Below are 19,732 nucleotides of genomic sequence, written 5' to 3' on the forward strand. Positions count from 1 at the left end.
GAAGCTCTGGTAAGATGGAGAAACTGTTGTCTGCGTTCACAAGGCAGCTGAATAATGTGCGTGTATGACGCTAACGTTGTGTTGAATTTGCCGATCACTATCAATATGAAGTATTTATATTCCAAATGGAAGTAGTGTGTTACTAATGTACCTATGTGATCTCATCTGGTTTGTTCTCTATAGAAAGTCAAAGGAATCTGAGCCTGATTGTATGTGTACACAGGAATACAAATATTAAGTTTCTTTATGTATAAATAATAAAATCCCAACCGGATTACAGGTATATCTGCACATTTGTCTCTTCATAGACATTTATAATGCACTGCATGTAGAAAAAAAAGATTTTATTATGTTAATGCAGCACACAGAGCTTGTTTTAAAATTAGTATGCAACAGGGCCCCCAATATCCGCTGCTGGGTCCCTATTGACCCTCACCCAGGCTCCCACCTAATGTGTTTGTGTCTGAACTTCCAGCTCACCGAACCAATCAGCATCCGGGGAGGAGCTACTGGCAGCTACGGGCGTGGTTTATGGGCAAAAATGGCGGATGTGACAGACAGATGGTTCATCCAATTACCTACCAGGTATTTTCTTTTTTGTAAGCGCCTCCCCTTTTCCAAACCCTTTCCAGTGAGGGCTTCTTAGATGGTTTTGTGTTCCCAAACCATCTGGTTTGTCAGGGTAGTGAAAGTGAAATAAAAATTCAAAATTCAGCTAACCCTTGTTATATCTTAACCCTTGGGTTGTCTTCCCATCAACCATGGTCACTTTTTGCAACATTATTATCTTTCGTTTTTTAATCGTTTTTGGTGTTTTTCCCAAAGTTTTTTGATATTTTTACTGTTGACATTTTCAACGCTTATTTCGACGGCCCATTTTTTGTGACCAAAAAATAATAAAATAACCGAAAACGGGTCAATTTGGCCCAAGGACAACATGAAGGTTAAATATGCATCAAATCCCTCTCTTCCTGTAAAATATTACAATATTTTTCAATAACTCTTCTTAAACCTGGGGAGGGTGGTGTATGTGTTCATTTATTCACTCCACTGTAATTTAGGGCGACAAGCTAACCCTGCATATGGTGTAAAACCTCACCCAACTGTTGGCTTGTGGGAGCTAGCAGAGCCGGGTCAGAGGGCAGTGTCTGGATGTCAGCTGGTGTCGGAGTCCCCATTACTCAGTAGCAACCCCCTGGACATGGTGTCAGCAGCATTTATCAGGACTATTTCAGCGGTTAAAAGTATTTTGAAGTTGAGTTAACGGACCCTTTAATACAATGCCATTGAGTGTGTCATTGAAATTGTGTTGCTAGGAAACAGATTGTGTCCAAGTTTATTTCCATCATTTTGATATTGGCAAATACTGCAACTGGAAATATCCAGGATGCATTTAAAAAGTTTGGAACACGAAAAAGCTTTTACAGTGCATCCTCTGTAAATATTCTTGATATGCTGTACATTCACAGATATTCTCTGCACCGCCAGAGCTGAAACTCAAGTGGATCAACCACGATGACCGCTCACCCACTTAATAATGATAAAACATCATTTGCAGCTTCAAGTGCTCAGCCCTCCCTGGTTTATTCTTCACACTATTCACACCAGCCGATGATAGCTGACAGTGCGCTTTAGCCTTCAAATTGAATTGAACTGAGCTAAAAATTAATTTAATTTGATTGAACTTGATGCGCTAGATAGTATGATACATCGGAAATAATAATAGAATAATCTTTGGAGCGTGACTACATTTCAATGCATATAAATCATATACAAGAGCAGAATAATGCATGAGCTGAAGAGATTTGTTTTTAGAAACAATCAAATGACAATCTGATAATCTGAAACTGTGTTTACGGAAGAAAAGAATCCTATCCCACCGTTGAAGGCACTTGTGTTTTGAATGACACATCAGGTCAACTCTTGTATTTAAAAAAAAAAAAAAAAATTATCTAAATTAGTCCTGTTAATGTTTTCATGCGTGAGTGGTGATAAGCACAGAAAAAAATACACCCACACATTAGATTAGCACAAAGTCACATGAAGCGCATGAAAAAAAATCTGATGAAAAAGTGTTCTTCAGTTGGGGGGGGAGACAGACGTGGGTTGTCGGGATGGGTGTTTGGGCGGGGGGGATTATTGAGACACAGAGAGAGTGTGTAAAGAAAAAAAAGGTGTTATTGAGAGCACTGGAATCACTTGATTAATCAAGAAAGAGAGGCAGAGCTCTCTCCTGCCGAGGTCCAATCAAAGCCGGAGCAGCTCTGGGCGCTGCACGACGGGCCAAATCCTCTTGTTGCTCTACCAGGAGCATGAAAGCCAGGAGGGGAGTCTCCTTTTGTCCGCACAAAGGCAACCCTAACATGCTTTCACTGCGACAAGGAATGGGAGGGCTGTTTTGGGGGGGCTGAAAAACAGCCAACAAGAGGTGCGAATAAGATGCCCATTCATCTCCCGAGCTTTACACTAATTCCCCCGACCGTCTCCTTTTCTTTCCTTCGTCTGCTCTGCCACAAAACAACAAACAGCGAGAGGGAGTGAAAACACTAGGATCTAGGGGGCTTAGAGCAGACGTGTAATCCCTGCCACTTCTGACCCTCCATCGGTGTGTAAGTCCCTGACCTCCCCATTGAGGTGCTGGGATGTGTGACTAAAGGACGGGTGACCCTCCCGCAGACACATTTGCACTCATACACCCACCCTATTGCCCCCAACGCAGCCCCTCACTCACACACCCCACACTCCAAGCCTTTTAAAGAGCTGAGCTAAGGAATTCAGGCTTTGGAACACCTCTGCGGCGCTGAAAAGAGTGAGTCTGTGAGGGGTCTATAAGTAGGGCCAGGCCTGATCGTGTTTCTTTTCTCCCACCATTTAATTCGTCTTTAGAGGCCATCTCGTTAACACGATCTTCCCTCGCGTTTTTTTTTTTACCTCCGTCCCCTCACAGAAAGCCCCCCCACCTCCCCTCTCCATCTTGCCCAACTTCAAAGGTCCCTGCCAGCCGGGGAAAGAAAGTCACCTCTTTCTTCCATTCAGCCTCTCTGGTCTCTTCTCGCTCCTCTTTTCTTGCCGTGGCTTTCTTTCTCTCCTCTCTCCTCGCTTCTTCCCTAAAGCGGGCCGCCGAGAAATCATCTCACTTTCTGCCGCTGCTTTGCATTTGAAAAAAGGAGTAATTAGCCAGGGGCTGCGGGGAGGGGGAGACGGGGCTGAGCGAAGGAGGCGCTGAGGGGAAAAGAGAATAAGAAGATGGCCCCTCCTTGCACTCTGTGTTCCCCCCCGCTTGTCCGCCGTCGAGCCCAGAGGCCAGTCTGTTCCTACACATCCTCTGCATGTGGCACTAGTGCACCACTTTGTAGTGGATGGAAAACTCTGTTGCAGCTGGTGTGAGCTCGTTGCAGGTGTGTGCATGACTGAGGGGGCCCCTGATTTCGCTGGCTGCAGTTCAGGTTAACGTTCACGTAAACATTTTTATAGGACAGCGTGCACACATACTTGAGGTTGCATTATTATAAAGAACTACTGTATTCTGTCTGAACATTGTCAAAAAGCAAAATCCTATCACGGTTATCTCACTTCGAAGTATTTCATTTCAGGACCCGGTGCAGTCCCTGTGGTGTTGCTTCAATTCATTCACTGTGTGACAGTCTATTTCAATAATCTACATGAGTATAGCCATAAGGCAGAGATAGGCTCAGCCCAAGCATATCTAAAGGTGCAGTGTAATCCTGTAATATGCAGAGTAGTGAGGAAAATTCATTCTCCCCTCACGCCCATCGGGGTCTTAAGCCCCCTGATGCAGCTGATAGGGATCCGGTGTTATCTCCACAACACAGAACAATTTAACACACTCACCCTGCCACTCCCACTCCCACACACACACACACACACACACACCCCTGCACGTACACAAGAACGACACGCACGCATGTTAAAACCAGAAATCAACCCCAAGACCACCTTCAGCATGTGCACACACACCACACACACACACACACACACACCAACCACAACACCACACACACACACACCCACACACACACACAGACAACATTTGCACACAGCTGCTCAGCAAAGGAACATTCAAATGCACAGCATTGACTCTCCTGTTCACTGATATTTTTCTTAATCAATTGCGCGGCACACACACACACACACACACACACACACACACACACACACACACAGGTTCCAGGTCCTGCATTATGTTGCAAATAAAAACACAAGATGTAAAAAAATTAAACCCAGAGGGAGCTGAGAGAGAGGAAAGAAGAGGAGAGGAAACTAGAGGAGTGGAAATAAGAGGAGAGGAGATCTACTGTAAGAGGAGAGGAAACAAATAAAGGGTCTGAGAGGGGAGGAGAGAAAAGGCCTGAAAAGAGGACACGAAATTTAGCCGACTGGTGAACACTGGCGCATTTACAGAAATATTGATCAATGTGCATTATGCTAATCAAATAAATAAATCTGCTACGAGTGGATATGAGAGGAAAGGAGATGAAGGGAAGCAAGAGGAGAAGAAACAAGAGAGGAGAGGCAAAGAAACGAGGAGAGGTAAAGAGGAGAGGAAACAAGACTAGGAAAAGAGTTGAGAGGAGAGGAAGTGAGAGCAGAGGCAAAGAACCAGAGGAGAGGAAACAAGGAGAGGACATAAGAAGGGAGGCAAGGAAACAAGAGGAGAGGTAACAAGAGGAAACAAGGAGAGGAAACAAGGTAAGAGTTGAAATCTGAGGAAATGAAGAGAGGACGAGGAAGAGATGCAAGGGAAAAAAGGTGCGTTAACAAGGAGAGGACCCTATTATTAGAAATAAGGCGAAAAAACAAGTAAAATAGTTGAGAGCAGAGGCAAAGAACCAGAGCACAGGAAACAAGGAGAGGAAATGAGAAGAGAGGAAAGGAAACAAGAGAAGAGGAGAGGAGGCCATAGAGAGCATGCAGGGTTATCCAGAGGAGAAGATCAGGGACCTGGATGTTAGTTTAGCCTGGCTCTTGCTGTTTGTATTGTCTGGTTTGGTTGCTGTTGTTTACTTAAGCTTATATCACTGTTTTATCTGGTGGAAAGCTGAACCTGTCTGAATCATTTTGCTTCGCCTGTCTCAAACATCTCCACACTGTGCTGCTCTCCAGCTTTCTATCACCGTAAAGCTTTATGTTTATTCCAGCAGCTTTACATTTCTGTGATAATTCTCCCTGCTCGTGCCTAAATCAATATTCCTTCTGTGGCTTGTTTTCTGGAAGCAGCCATGACTTGGCACAGGAGCGAGGATGAGTGTTGATCCTTGGTATGGCACATATGGGCCGCGGTGTTCATTCTTAGCACTGTATATCCCGCCCTGTTGATCGTGTCCAGTGTTGACTCTGGAGAAGCGCTGCTTGTTGATTCGGGTGTGTACATCTGCTGTCAGGGCCCCCAGTGGTGGCCTGCTAAACGGGAAGAGCCTGCCTGGCAGAGCAGGGTTGTTTGTCTGCTTCCAAACATATTGATCTCCTGCAGAAGGGAAAACATTAGCGATAGCGTCTGCACAGGCTGGGCTGGAGGTGGGTAAATAGCTTTGTTAGGTCTGGCGAGCCTTCTCTGCCTTGTAGGAAATGAATAGCAGGTGTATTTGCTGAGGAGGGAATCTCCTGCTAGGCTGACAAGGCAGGCAGAACGATGGGATGTCACAGCAGACCCTCACTCCTTTTCTGGTCAGTTGTGTGTGTGTGTGTGTGTGTGTGTGTGAGTGTGTGTGTTTTAAGATAAGGGGCCTTTGTCTGTAAAACCCTGCAACTAGATCCTTCTTCTGCTGGTCAAAAATATAAAAGTATTCGTTTAAATGACACTTCATTTGTCCTGATTAACTCAATAGATTTGATTTTATTTGGCTGTTTTGTCTATTTGCTATTAACAAAATATTCAGTTCATAAGTCCGATTGCTCATAATGATCAACACAAATAGAACTTAGCTTATTGTCTTTGCACATTGCTTCTATTTAGCACGCACACACACCCGCACACACACACACACACACGAGACAGCCCGAGAATGAGAAGGAGTCCAGGATATGAATATTTAACAGTAGCCTCTTGCAGCACGGAGCCTGCCAGTCATTGTCAAATAGGACTTAATCTTTTCAATTTCTGGGTGCAAATATTCACACTGGCCACTGTTTGTTGCCCAGATTAATGAGGCTCTCTGCCCATAATCCTCTGCTGCTAATTCAAGTGGCCGCCGGTGCGGTTAGCCAGGGGAGGACGGGATGCTGAGAGCACATACATAGCTGAGATTACCCCCTTCCTCCCTCCATCCACGTTTTTTTGGCCCAGCCTTCCCACTTTAGCAAGTCCAGTACAATTCACCTTCTTCGGCTGCACACAGCTGACCAATGCAGGAGGGTGTATAAATACAGTGAGGAAAATACAAATGCATCTGACAATTTTACTAGGATCATAAACTAATTTCTATCATGTTTGTTTACATCTCGTAGCAGGAGTTATGTAATCACCATTTTGTCCGTGTAACCAACGGTAATCCAGCTGGCTTCCATCCAAGTGAGTCTTAAAGGAGTGCAATGTAAACACATTTTCTAAATAATTTAAATAGCTGTAGTATTGGAAAAGAAAATTAAATCTTTCTCAATTGTATATTCTTTGAAAAGCAACAACATTGAATATTTCTGACATTCATTTTAAGGGAAAAACCCCTGAATAACAGATTTAAAGGTCCCATGGCATTAAAATGTCACTTTATGAGTTTTTTTAAACATTAGTATGTGTTTCCCCAGCCTGCCTATGGTCCCCTAGTGGCTAGAAATGGTGATAGGTGTAAACCGAGCCCTGGGTATCCTGCTCTGCCTTCTCTCTGAGAAAATGAAAGCTCAGATGGACCGAGCTGGAATCTTGCCCCTTTATGAGGTCATAAGGGGCGAGGTTGCCGCCTCTTTCTCCGCTATGCCCACCCAGAGAAATGGGCCAACCCATGAGAGAGAGAGAGAGAGAGAGAGACCATGGCTTTCAAACGAGCAAAGTGGCAGTTGGACAAGCAGCCCCCCCCTCCCCCCGCTCCTCCTCAAAAGCTACAGTATTATCCAGGTATTATCTTCACCAGACTCTCTCTTTTAGCGTAACTCTTTATTCTCTTATTTTTCTCCTCCCCTCTGCACGCCATTTTGCAAGAAATGGACGGCCTCAAGAGGATGAGTCCTACTGACTTTTGACTTTTAATCTAGCACCACCCTCACGTCAAAAAATGTGTTTGTCACACTTTGGTTCATGAGCAAAAAGGAGATACAATACTAATGGAATTCCTGCTAACTAGCTAATGTTAACGTGAGCACCTTGCATGACGGTAGACGAGCGGTGTTCGCTATGAGATGAAACACAGTCCTTCATCGTGGTTCATACAGTAAATGTCTGCCAGTTGCTGATGCTGCCATGGGCGGTCCAGATAGCTGGCTGACCCTCCTGATCCTTCCTCCAGGCGGCTGGAGATGAGGTCAAAGGTCGCCGCCGCACACACTTCTCCCTCCTACTACCTCGGAGGTGTGAAACATTCTCCCAGTCAGCTGCCTCCACCCCTTGTATTTCCTCTAGTTTTTCTTCCCAGGAAATGATGATCGTCCCTCTCTCCTCTCCTCTCCTGGTTACTTACCACAGCTCTTTAACTAAAAGCACCTTCAGTCCATCGCTTGGTCCATTAGTGCTGCCAGATGGGGGAGGTTGTGTCCTGGCGGCTGTGTGTGTGACCCTACTCTGATTAATAGAGTAGGTGAGGCCAAAGGTGCGATGCACACCCCCCATTCATTACCTCATTAGGATGGCCCACAGTGAAAGGTGATCTCCCTCATTATATCTCAATGACGGGGGCTGAACTCAACACAGTGTGAGCCGTGCAGTCATGCTTTTACTCTCCACAACTACCCAGATCCCACTCACCTGTCTCTTTTTACACTGTGCCGCATAAAGCCACACACCACTTTACCCACCGGTTGACTGCTGGAAGAATATCTCTACTCCTGCTCACCTGGAACAATGTTCCAATTATCTATTCACAAGTGCTACATAGGATACCGCATATCTGTGTGTGTGTGTGTGTGTGTGTGTGTGTGTGTGTGTGTGTGTGTGTGTGTGTGTGTGGGTGTGTTTTGGGGTGGTGTGTGTGTGTGTGGTGTGTGTGTGCTTTGTGTGTGCATATCTGTGTGTGGTGGTGTGGTGTGTGGTGTGTGCGTGGGTTGTGGATATGTGTGTGCATATGTGTGTTTGTGTGTGTGGGTGTGTGTGCGTGTGCCTGTGTCCCTGTGTGTGTTTGTGCGAGGAATAATGTGGGATTTGGTGCTCGTAGGGTGAAAGGTGAATGTGGTTGTTTGAATTGTTTATTTCAGGTATTTGACTTTATTTGCGTGAATTAGAGCCCGACCGATATATCGGTGGGCCGATATTAGCCATATCCCAATCTACAGGTATCTGCATTTATAATGGGTGATTTAAAAAAAAAAATCAAAATAATCAGAATAATTTTTAATGACAAATAAATGTTTCTGATAAATCAATGTTTAAAAAATAAAAACGGACTGTTAACCATGTTATGTGCGTTGGCGTTGCGTGGTCTGTCCACCAGAGGACGCTCTACAACGCCCCTGTTGGCAACATTGATTTTTTTTTTGTTAATGTTTTTTCGTCCAAACGACTTGTAACAAAGTTTCATATCTTAAGTTTGTAATTTTATACATTTTAGTTATCAGAACCTTAATATATTTTGATGTTCCTCTGTTCTGTTGTGACAATAAAACAAATTATTATCATATTATTTTAGTGAGAACTCATAAATAACTACAAATAACTAATGTTAAGGAAATCTGTTAATCTGTTATGTTTTGTAACGCGTTTCTGGATTTCTTTTTTAATAATCGGCCGATATATTGGCATATCGGATTTTTTTTAATCATTATTTAAATAACCAAATATTTGTATCGGTCTTAAAAATCCTTTATCAGCCGGCCTCTAGTGTGAATTGAGCTTTTGAATTGAGTCTTTTTTTCCTTGATGCTAGCTTCCCAAATTGCCTGTCCTTCTAATCATAAAACGTTTATTAAATCCAGTGCAGATTCACATAACATCACAAATACTTCACATCAAATTAATTCCATGCACTTTTTTTTTTTTTTAAATCAATTCCGTGGGTTTTTTAATTCAGGACAAAGAGAAAAGCTGAAAGTGTGAAGAAAGGGGGAAAAAAAATAGAAAATTCATGGCTACAAAACAAAGACAATACTGAGAAAATGAATGTTAAATATTCTTCACACATGCAGAGGGAAGGCTTCTTTATACATACTGTTTGTACAGATTGGCTTAATGTATCATTTGTTTTTGTTTTAATAGGTGGCAATAATCTATATTTTTCCTAATGTTGAAAGATCTAGTTAAAAGACCAAAACCAACAATCAACTATGTATTTCTGCGTATCACAGCCAGATATATCTTCTCTCTCTGTGCCATAGAGCTCCATTGTTGTCAAAGACTGGGTAGCTCACCTGGTAGAGCATGCGTCCATAAACAGGGGCTCAGTCCTTGACATAGCGGTCATGGGTTTGATTCCGACCTGCAGCCCTTTGCTGCATGTTGTTCCCCCTTTCACGCCTAAAGCTGTCCTATCTTAGAAACAGTCCCCAACAAAAACTACTTTCTCCTGTTTTAGTAATGTTTGATAAAAAATCAAATTGCTTAGCTATTTTAGAAAAAATTTAACCATATATGTATATACATATATTTATGACCCGTTTTAAATATGTACATGTTATGTATGAATTAACTGGTGTGGGGTTAAGTGCCACAGACAAGAAGAAAGCGGTCTGTATGCTTCAAACCGAGTACCTGTTATATCATTACACAGCCTTGATCGGTATTTCGAAATGGACAATCCAACGAGCACAGCTACTTTAATGAAAAATTGGAAAGGTGTGCAGAGGGTCTCTGTCAAGCTGTTTTTATTCTCCACACATCTACTTCTGTTACTTTGCACGTGCTCAACCGAGTGCACAACGTGAGAGCTGGTCCAAAAGCATGCGCTGTGTTCAATTCATTGGCTCGAGTCTACAAAGACGCGCAGAAGGCACCGAGTTTTTGGAAAGAAATCAAAGAAGCAGTGGGATAGAGCCAGGAGGAGGCGGCTATGACCGCAGGCTTTTCGCCCCACCTTCAAGCGTGGCCAATCGGATCAAACGTAAACAGTGGTTGGACGAAACGTTGTACGAACTACTTATTTCAAGCATACTCAACCCCGAATGCATTGTTGGCTTTGGTCTTTCCATGGAATGAATAACTCCGGTGTTCTCCTTTTAAAGCGGGCCTGTGGAGCGTTTGCTGAACAGCGGCCACTGCGGCCACAAGTGACTTTAACTGTGGGATTCAATGTTAAAACGTAGAGTAACAAAAGGACAAACTGACTCTGGGATGTCAGATATACAGCAATACCTACAGTCCAATAACATTAGCCTCCATAAGCAACTGGTCATACAAAGTAAGATTGTAGCAGCAAATTCCCTGAGTGTATTGAATTATTTAGGAGTATGCTTTATTTCTTATGAATTCCAGTTTTCATTTCCAAAAGTAAGATAATGTGCTTATATCAATTTTTTCAGAAGCTCCATAGTGTTGCTTTACCTTATATAAATAGATGTGTTTATTTATTTAAACAGAGAGAGATGAATTTTAAAAATGACGTGTGTGCGTGCGTGTGCGTGCGTGTGTGTGCGTTATACTGTATGTGTGTACGCGTATATGCATATAGGGGAATACATGCTCTAATGTAGGGAGTTCTTGAATATTGATATGTTTGTGAGTGCAGGGTTGGCTGCCTCCAGTGGGACAGAGGTGTTGGAGGGCTGAGCAGAAGGAGACGGGAGCGGAGAAAGATGGAGGGGAAAGAGAGAGTCCCTCAGGCGTGTCCGGGCTCTGATGGCTCCCCTGACAACCTCCTCTGTAATGGTCTCCCTCTCTCTCCCTGAGTGCTGTGAAATTGCAGGCCGGCGCTCTACAGCTGAGGACTCCGAGGAGACAAACGGCCTTTTAATTCAGAGCGCAGAGAGGTGACGGAGAGGGAGGCCCTAAGGGAGGGCTACCAGTCAGACATCCATCATACTAACCTCTCCCCTGGGACTGGCCCTGCCAAAGAGGGGCCCTGGAGGTGGTCTTGAGAGTACATGTGTGTGAGCGTGTATGCGTGCGCACGCGTCTTTGGGGTTGGGGTGACACCGCATGCATGGAACGGCGGCTGCGGGGAAGGGAGGAGGAGAAGTCTGCTCAGGTGTCCATGCTGTCTAGGTGCAGAGTGGAGGGGAGTGGAGCAGTAAAGGTGGGAGGTGGGTTATTTTTTAAATGTTCTCACCATGTTTCACATTTATCTATGCACCTGCTTCTTTTCAGGTTATTATTTCTAGCTTCTTCTTTTCCCTTTATGGCTTCAATTCACAGTGCACCGCAGCAACCACAAATAACAAGCTACTTCACCAGGAAGAAGGTTCTTTCTGCTTGTATTTAAAAAATACTTCCTGAAATTCAATTACTGCAAACACTAACCTTTGTTTCGGTCATCCTTCGGGCACGGATTCTGTGGGAGTTGGTGCTGAAGGGACACCAAGGGTACCGGGTTTGTGGACATTGCTTACAGCGTTTAAATGACTCCTTTTGCATTACAAACTAAAAAAAGATTGACAGAGACACGAAGATATGCAGCTGCGGAGGTGTTTCATGAAGGCCTCTTAGCAAAGAAAGGGGACTGATGCTCAGATGTTGGTCCTTGAGAAATATGTGTTGCGATGGCCTGTATGCACGCAGTAAAGGGTTATACAAACAAAGCTTCTATCCTCTAGAATAAAAAAGAAGAAGTGGTTTTATTGATAAAATAGTTGTACAAAGAAGTGTTTTTATTGATAAAATAGTTGTACAAAATTCTGATTTGGAATCCTTTATGGATCCTCTTTCGTAACTTCCTGATCTTCATTTCAAGTGCTGAATAGCAGCAATCCACCCTTCAGCGCTTCGACCTGCGTAAAATACTTCTCGGAAATATTTTGTCCGAAGGCAACAGAGAGGATTTATCTCCGAGCACGTAAAATATCTGAAATCCAGAAATGTGAGCTTTGCTTTGGAATGTTAGAGAATGCAAGGGAGTTCCTTGTGTTTTTATTAAGAAATGTGTTACTGTGGTATCAACGGAATGACTCTTAATAAAAGTCTGATCAGCCATTAGTTAAGTGACATGAATCAGATGAATACATCATTCTGTGTTTTATTTAATTATGGCTCGTTGACACAATTTTAAAAGACTATGAAATTGTCTGATTGGTGTGTTTATACATTATATTCAGCTAATATTATGATGTGTCATGTGTTGCTCCACCTGAAAAACTCATCTTTATAAGTGTGGTGTCCAAACCTCTGCAGACTGACATAAATCTACAAAACCTTAAGAAACCTCATCTGGACAAAGGGAAATAGAGATGTAAAGTCCTTAAAGGAAAAGGTGTAAAAGTGTTTTGAAGAATTGATTTTTGTCTCTATAGGAGGACGCCAGGGCCAAGGCCATAGTGTAGGCAGTTTTCTTACCAGTTTGTCAGAATCCATTTGATATACACATGTTTCTTCAGATGCTGTGTGTGATCATGTAAGGCAGGATTTCCCATTGAAAGGAGAAAAGCCTGTTGCTGTCCTTGGTGCTTCTTTCCTTCTTTAGTACCCCGGACAGCTCCTGCATTTTTCTCCAGGTGAGTGTCTCGCTCTGTGGGTGACGTTGGGTGTACACAGCAAAAGCAAACAGGATTTTTCTTTTCTTTTGCACAATGTGATGTGGCTACATTCAAACAAGAGCATTTGCCTCACATGCTCTTTTTCCCACCATTTCCTCCAGAACACCCCCCCCCCCCCCCCCCCCCCCCCTCCCTTCCCTTTTTTTTTGTCTCCCTTGTTTTACAGGCTAAAGGGCGCTGTGTTAGGAGCTCGGATAATTGGGGAAAACTCATTCAGCCTTGTCTGTACAAAGGCCCGGAATACACAGGTTAAACCACTGATACCTGAGGATAAATCCACACTCGGGTGTAGTTTTGATAGGAAAACACTAATTAAACCGGAGATTAGAGGTGTGGAGACTTCTTCTAATGGTTCTATCAATGTTACATTTAAGGGTGCGAGAACACAGGAAACATTACAGTCAGGAAAACAAACAGCCATCAGTTTAGGAAGTGAGAAAGAAAGAAAGAGATGCGTAAAGCTAAGGTGGCCATTGTTTGTAAAGTTGGTGGTTCCATACCTGGCTTCTCCTGTCCAATACGGTGCCCTTTAGCAATATATGGACTATTTTTTGATGTTAAGTGTCTGGTTAAGTTTTTAGGTCAAACAAAAATATAGGCCAAATTAATGCAATTTCAAAAATAAACAATTAATTATTCAGTTTATTTTGATTTGAATTTTATCTGGCAACTGATCATAAAATAAACTGACATTGATAGATAGATAGAGAGAGAGAGACATAGATAAGACTAAATGTTAATATATTGTCCATTCAGCTTCTTAATGCTAAAAAGCTTGTTGTTTATCTGTTCCTCTCTAAATGTTGTCTCGGATGACCAATAATCGTGTAAAATGAGTCAAAATTCACACCTAATGTCATTACCATGAGTCATCATTAAAGAAAAAAAAATGCTTCTCACACATCCACTAACATGAATTAGCGTATTGCATGTTTGCTTGACTGCAAACCAACAAAACGAGGCTGTTCGGTAAATATTGAAATTCGCTTCGATCGGCGGCCACTCTGTTAACGCACCGGGCGGCCGGGCTCTCCCTATTGATGAGCTGCACCTAATCCAACGCATTTCCCTGTAAATAGCTTTCTGCATGAGAAAAGGCCCGCGGCCCCTCCTCCGCAGCCCTGCACGGCCACAGTGTAATGCAGGAGCGTTTTGTCAGCAGGCCATTATAAGGCTGTGTAGCATTAGCCCCTTGTTCGGCTACTCCCACTCCCATCGCATCTATTCGCATTCATGGCAGCGCCAGCGCCGTGCCATTTAAACGCGTCTCCCCTCGCCTGTTGGACAGGTATCACCTATAGCCTTCGTCGTGGTTTGTGGACTTCTAGATCAGATCAGAAATGTCGCAGGGTGCTACCAGAGAAGCTCATAAAGCCAGTGTTGTCTCAATGAAGCACCATGAAACCTTCAAGCTGGCCTCTGTCTGAAACACCCAGCATCCTCTCGGCCCTGGGATTTCTGTCTATACGGTGTGTGTGATTCAGGTTCGCTCGAAGGCTACAGCTATAAACGTGTAACCATGACAACTGTGCTCTGATTGGCTCTGCCGGCACGGGAATTAACGAGAGCGTCATCCAATGTGAGCGCAGGGTGCGCGTGGCGCTGGCAAAACCTCGTGATAACGCAGGCACAGTGATGCGAAAGTGGCGGCGTGAGACGAGCCCGGAGGAAATGACTGGACCCAAAACAAAGCATGAGCGAGGGATAAAATATTAGAAATTAACACGTGTGTATAATGATGTTTTAACAGTTGCGCGCGCGAGAGGAAAACATGCCCGGTTTGTCCATTACGCAGTCCATCAGCTGGCGCGGCTGAATTCTCTTCTCTCCTCTGGATTGTGGATTGTGACAAGTGGCAGGACAGCGAGCAGACAGGAGCAGGACTACAACACTTCCCGGGGATTGTCACTCCGCCGCCTGTGAACGGGAGGTTCCTCCACTTTTCGCCTGACAGAACACCCTCCCGGAGCCAAGACGTTGTTCCGCGTAGACCCGGGTTGCCCCAGTCCGAGCAGCGCAGTCCGTAGGTCGGCACTCGGCGCCCTGCAGGCCGGAGACATGATGGTCCACTGTGCCGGGTGCGAGCGGCCCATCCTGGACCGGTTCCTCCTCAACGTGCTGGACAGAGCCTGGCACGCCAAGTGCGTCCAGTGCTGCGAGTGCAACTGCAACCTGACCGAGAAGTGCTTCTCCAGGGACGGGAAGCTCTATTGCAAAATGGACTTTTTCAGGTAACGGAGAGTCTGGATTCAGAGCTCTTATTCTTCACAACAATGAGCGTCACACTGTAAGATTAGGGCAAACTTTTCACGGATGCTTCATTCATAAAAAATGTAGACATAAATCAAAGACCACGCAGCCCACAGAGTCGGGCCTTAACTTAAATCCTATGTGCACAAGGGTCAAAATATGAAGTCATAGGTTAAACTGTGTAAGCCAATGTTATTGTCCTGCAGGTTTGTAAAATAAAAGTTATGTAATGTAAAAGTACAACTGATAACTCATTTAGTCCAAAATTTTAAAAAAAATTATTCGTCTCTTAAATTAAATATTGGTCACAATGTGGCCTTTGAATATGACCTTTACAATAAAACGACTGCAATATAATTTCATTGTGCAGCCACGTGCACTCTGTGCTGAACATTAATATCTATTTTCCAGATCAGATAACACTTTTTCAAACAGCCCTTAGACTATTAACCGGTGCACAATTCCCTAAAAAAAAAAAGTCTCAGGTACTTGAGTGATGAGTGAAGCCTTGTTTGTCCCGTCGCACTCTCTCTTAGCATCATTTTCATTCGTACGTGTCAGTATATTTTCTCCCAAATTGTCTAATGACATGTAAGACACATTAGCCTTTTGTCCGGACGCGCTATTATTGGCCTCGCGCGGCCTTGGCCATCATATTACCGCAGGTCCCATCAAGCGATGGATTTAAATGGTCAGCCATTAGCCAGGCGAAACAGTAATCACCCTAATATGTCCATTTGTTGTGTAAGTAGAGTTGTGCCCTTTCGCTGGGGGGGGGGGGGGGGGTTGGCCATGTATGTGAAAGAGAGGAACAGTGGAGCGATACCATTGCAAATGGGGGGACAAGCCTACATTAGTGTTTAAACAATGCTCCACAAAAGAGTGTTGCTTTCACCAGAGGCTTAACGCACCCCACCCCCCCCCCCCCCCCCCCCCCACCTCCCCCCCATCCGATAGGCCGACTGGAAAGTACAGCAGGCCCAAAGTGAGCCTCGAACATCTGCTTGAAACTATCAATAAAAGCCTCCGGTGATGAACACTGACTGTTTATATCACTCAGGTGTGTGTTGTCTCACCTCTTTCCGTTATGAAATACTATTAAAAAAACAACAACACGTCTTCTTCCCAACCAGGAGGGGAATTCTGCTGAATTCATTTTGGGTTTTATTTGTGTATCAAATTGATGAGTCTTCTTCCCACTCGGCGTTTGAGCGGGTGAATATGGATTAAGAGAAGATTTTCACGCTAAGATGCTCCTACTCTGCTTAATCCTGTTATATATACGTGGCTACAATGTGTTGATTGTCACTAATACGTTTTGCGTGGGGTTATTGTCAGAGCACCTCCATCAAAATTATGAGCGCGAGGATTTTTTTTTTATTAAAGCTAGATATTATTATTATTTATTTTTTTTAAATTTCCGTTTGAATGGTCTCCACCACCTTTACTATTACTGCCAGTTGAATAACGACAGAGAGAGAGAGACAAGGAGACATGCCTTGTATTTATTGTGAATTATTATTCATTAATTACTTTACAAAAATTAATTGCTTAGGTAAGATTATTCGGGCTTTTACTGGGATGGTGAGAAATAAGAATCATTGGGTTTTTAGCCTTTTTATTATTATTATTATTATTATTATTATTATTATTATTATTATTATTATTTAATTTTGGATTGTGTGCTGCTATTTGCTGGTGTATTATTAGCTTGGCGGTAGAATAGTTTTACCATTATTACAATTTGATCTCTGTTATTATTGTAGATGCTCGAATAATGTATTCTTACCAAATTATAACGCTTTAATAACCCATTGTATTTATTTGTATATTACCACAGATATGCGCATTTCTATCAGGCTCGTAGCCATCCTAGTTGAAGGGTGTTTTCTTTTTATTCCCCAACAAGAAAACCTCGTGGAATTACCCCTCATTTTGTTTTTATTTATGATGTTAAAATTCTCAATTTTGTGACTTTCTATGCACTTGCAATTTGTTCCGGATTGGATTCTACAAGCAAGCTTTTGGATGCACCGATAATATTTACTACATTGCTGTCAAATTGCTTTAAAAAAAATCACAAAAAAACCCGGATTTAATTCTGGACCTTTGGCAGTGAGTGTCGGGATTATAGACATAAAATGTCGATTTAGAATAAGAATAATTACAATGCTATAACGTTGTGTTGGCCAAACCGGCTGGCTTTTGTGTTTTCATTATGTTTGGGCCTAAACTGAATGTTAATTTGGCTTTTGTTTAAAAACATTTCACGTGAATATTTGGTTCCATGCAGGCGCTTTGGCACTAAATGCGCGGGCTGTCTGCAGGGAATCTCGCCAAACGACCTGGTGCGCAAAGCCCGCAGCAAGGTGTTCCACCTCAACTGCTTCACCTGCATGGTGTGCAACAAGCAGCTGTCCACGGGAGAGGAGCTCTACGTCATCGACGAGAACAAGTTCGTGTGCAAGGAAGATTACTCGAGCTCCGGGGTCATTAATGAAGTCAACTTGAACTCAGGTAACCTACGCGATAATAAGCTGTGATGTGTGTGTGTGTGTGTGTGTGTGTGTGTGTGTGTGTGTGTTGTGTGTGTGTGTGGTGTGTGTGTGTGTGCTGTGTGTTTGTTTGCTGTTTGATATAGATAAGCAAAAGCAAAATCATCTATTATCATCGCCATGTTGTGGTTGAATATGATATAGCCTAAATGCAATCTGTCTTTCAATGGACAAAAAAAGACGAGGGTGGAGGCTTCAAATGTCCTGTAAGATTCTGTTTTTTTTTTTTTTTTTTTTTAAATAAACATTTCCATCAGTCCGTAGAGAGCCTTTCGCAACAACCTTGTCAAATGAATGGCTTCAATATTTACCTCCCCAGGACAATGGCTTTCTATTATCGTGCGCCAGGATCCGCTGGGGATGCTGTTGTGTTAGTCCGGCCGTGTTTGCCGCACCTCTCTCCGCAGTCTATTCATCCATCCGGATCGCGCGCTCCCTTCTTCTTTACAGCCACATTATGCGCATAAGCTGTGTTATTTGACATGAAAGTTATTGTGACATGTATTATGTCTATGTGTGCAAGTTATTGCGTTGCCTTCAATGAGAAATTGTCAATTACGTTGAATTTGTGCTATGTTTTAAACTATGTCCGACATCAAATCTGCAAGTTACAAATAAATAGGCCTACATAAAAAAAAAAAAAATAGCATAGGCAAGGTAAAGAAAAGAAACATGTCTGCGTGCAGTAGGCCTGCAAATCTAACCCGAGTGGCTTTTTCGTCTTCTATTAAAAAACAAAACACATTTCAGTCAACTATAGCCTAACATATTTTGAATGCATATTTCCCTGTATCGCCGCTGTGCATGCCCAGGCCTAATTACCCCCCCCCCCCCCCCCCCCCCCCCCTGACATTTCGGATCGTGACCCTAGTCCTGTTGGTTCTCCCCTCAGTGTCGTCGTGTACAGATAGGAGTTTATCGCCGGATCTGCAGGACCCGATACAGGACGACATAAAGGAGACGGACAATTCCACGTCCTCAGATAAGGAAACGAACAATATTGAGAACGAGGAGCAGAACTCTGGGACCAAGCGGCGGGGGCCCCGGACCACCATCAAGGCCAAGCAGCTGGAGACGTTAAAGGCCGCGTTCGTCGCCACGCCGAAACCGACCCGGCACATCCGGGAACAGCTGGCCCAGGAAACGGGACTAAACATGCGAGTCATCCAGGTACAGATCAGCTGTTTGTGTTTGTGTGGGCTCAGTGGGGCTGAACGAGGGAGGGTCCGCAGAGACAAAGACAAATCACAGAGAAATGCCCGGATTATAAATCGGTGACATCACTCCGGGTTCTAATTGAAGGCCTCGTCATCAGAGCGGGGTCCAGACGTGATGTGGGATCTGTTAGCAGCAAATCCCTCCGCAGTGACATGTCCCACCACGCACTCTCTATGGGAATGGATGCTCTTTTGTTTCTCAAACAAAACAATTTCTCAAACAATAAGTTTACTAATAGAAAAGATTATTTTTTTTGTCATCTTGCGTTTAAATTTTCTACCAATAGTTTATACATATTTACTGTATGTGGAAGCATTGTGTTTCCTCCAAATTGGTTTTATTTTCCCACGATTCTGTTTTTAAAAGACAAAATTGAATTTTTATTGAATTTAATTTTGAACTTCTGGAATTCTTACTCCATTTTTATGCTTTATTTAATGCTTTACTTAAAATAATTAATCTCTCTTACTTAAAAGAGAGAGAGAGAGAGTATGTGTGGTGTGTGGTGTGTGTGTGTGGTTGTGTGTGTGTGTGTGTGTGTGTGTGTGTGTGTGTGTGTGTGTGTGTGTGTGTGGGTGAAAAGACAGACAGAGAAAGGGTCAAACAGTGGTGTTATGCTTGCGTTATCCTGCAGAACATGTTTGTGCATCGCCTTTGGCGTAAACTAGACTCACCTTTCACTAATTTCCTGGCTGTATAACACATTTGATTACTGAAATAATACATGATTCTTAAAAGAAAAATTAAAAAAAAAAAACATAGGATTTATTATATCCATGGTCAGTGATTTGGATTATAGATCTTAATTTCAGAGCAGAAAGAACGCCGCAGATATAGATACAGCAGCGTGGGAATGGGATGCAAATTATAGGATAAAAAAATATAGTGAAGTGAGCATCATTACATTTGAAAACATCTCTCTCTCTCTC

General features: G+C 43.3%; 1 protein-coding gene and 1 long non-coding RNA gene across 2 annotated transcripts in view; both read left to right on the plus strand.

The window, feature by feature from the left end:
• LOC116704678 (uncharacterized) overlaps window positions 1–13,335 on the plus strand; it is a 13,891-nt gene extending 556 nt beyond the window's left edge. Inside the window, exons 2-5 of the long non-coding RNA XR_004335752.1 lie at window positions 1–9; window positions 476–585; window positions 10,821–11,327; window positions 12,947–13,335. The exon at window positions 1–9 is cut by the window's left edge and continues 127 nt beyond it. This is a non-coding gene — a long non-coding RNA (uncharacterized LOC116704678). The remainder of the gene's footprint in view (window positions 10–475; window positions 586–10,820; window positions 11,328–12,946) is intronic.
• Window positions 13,336–14,145: 810 nt separating this feature from the next.
• lhx5 (LIM homeobox 5) overlaps window positions 14,146–19,732 on the plus strand; it is a 17,382-nt gene continuing 11,795 nt past the window's right edge. The window contains exons 1-3 of the mRNA XM_032540142.1: window positions 14,146–15,011; window positions 17,324–17,547; window positions 18,478–18,755. Of these exons, the coding sequence (XP_032396033.1) occupies window positions 14,839–15,011; window positions 17,324–17,547; window positions 18,478–18,755 (675 nt within the window). The 5' untranslated portion in view covers window positions 14,146–14,838. The remainder of the gene's footprint in view (window positions 15,012–17,323; window positions 17,548–18,477; window positions 18,756–19,732) is intronic.

The sequence above is a fragment of the Etheostoma spectabile genome, chromosome 16 (assembly GCF_008692095.1).
Source record: "Etheostoma spectabile isolate EspeVRDwgs_2016 chromosome 16, UIUC_Espe_1.0, whole genome shotgun sequence".
Classification (NCBI taxonomy): domain Eukaryota; kingdom Metazoa; phylum Chordata; class Actinopteri; order Perciformes; family Percidae; genus Etheostoma; species Etheostoma spectabile.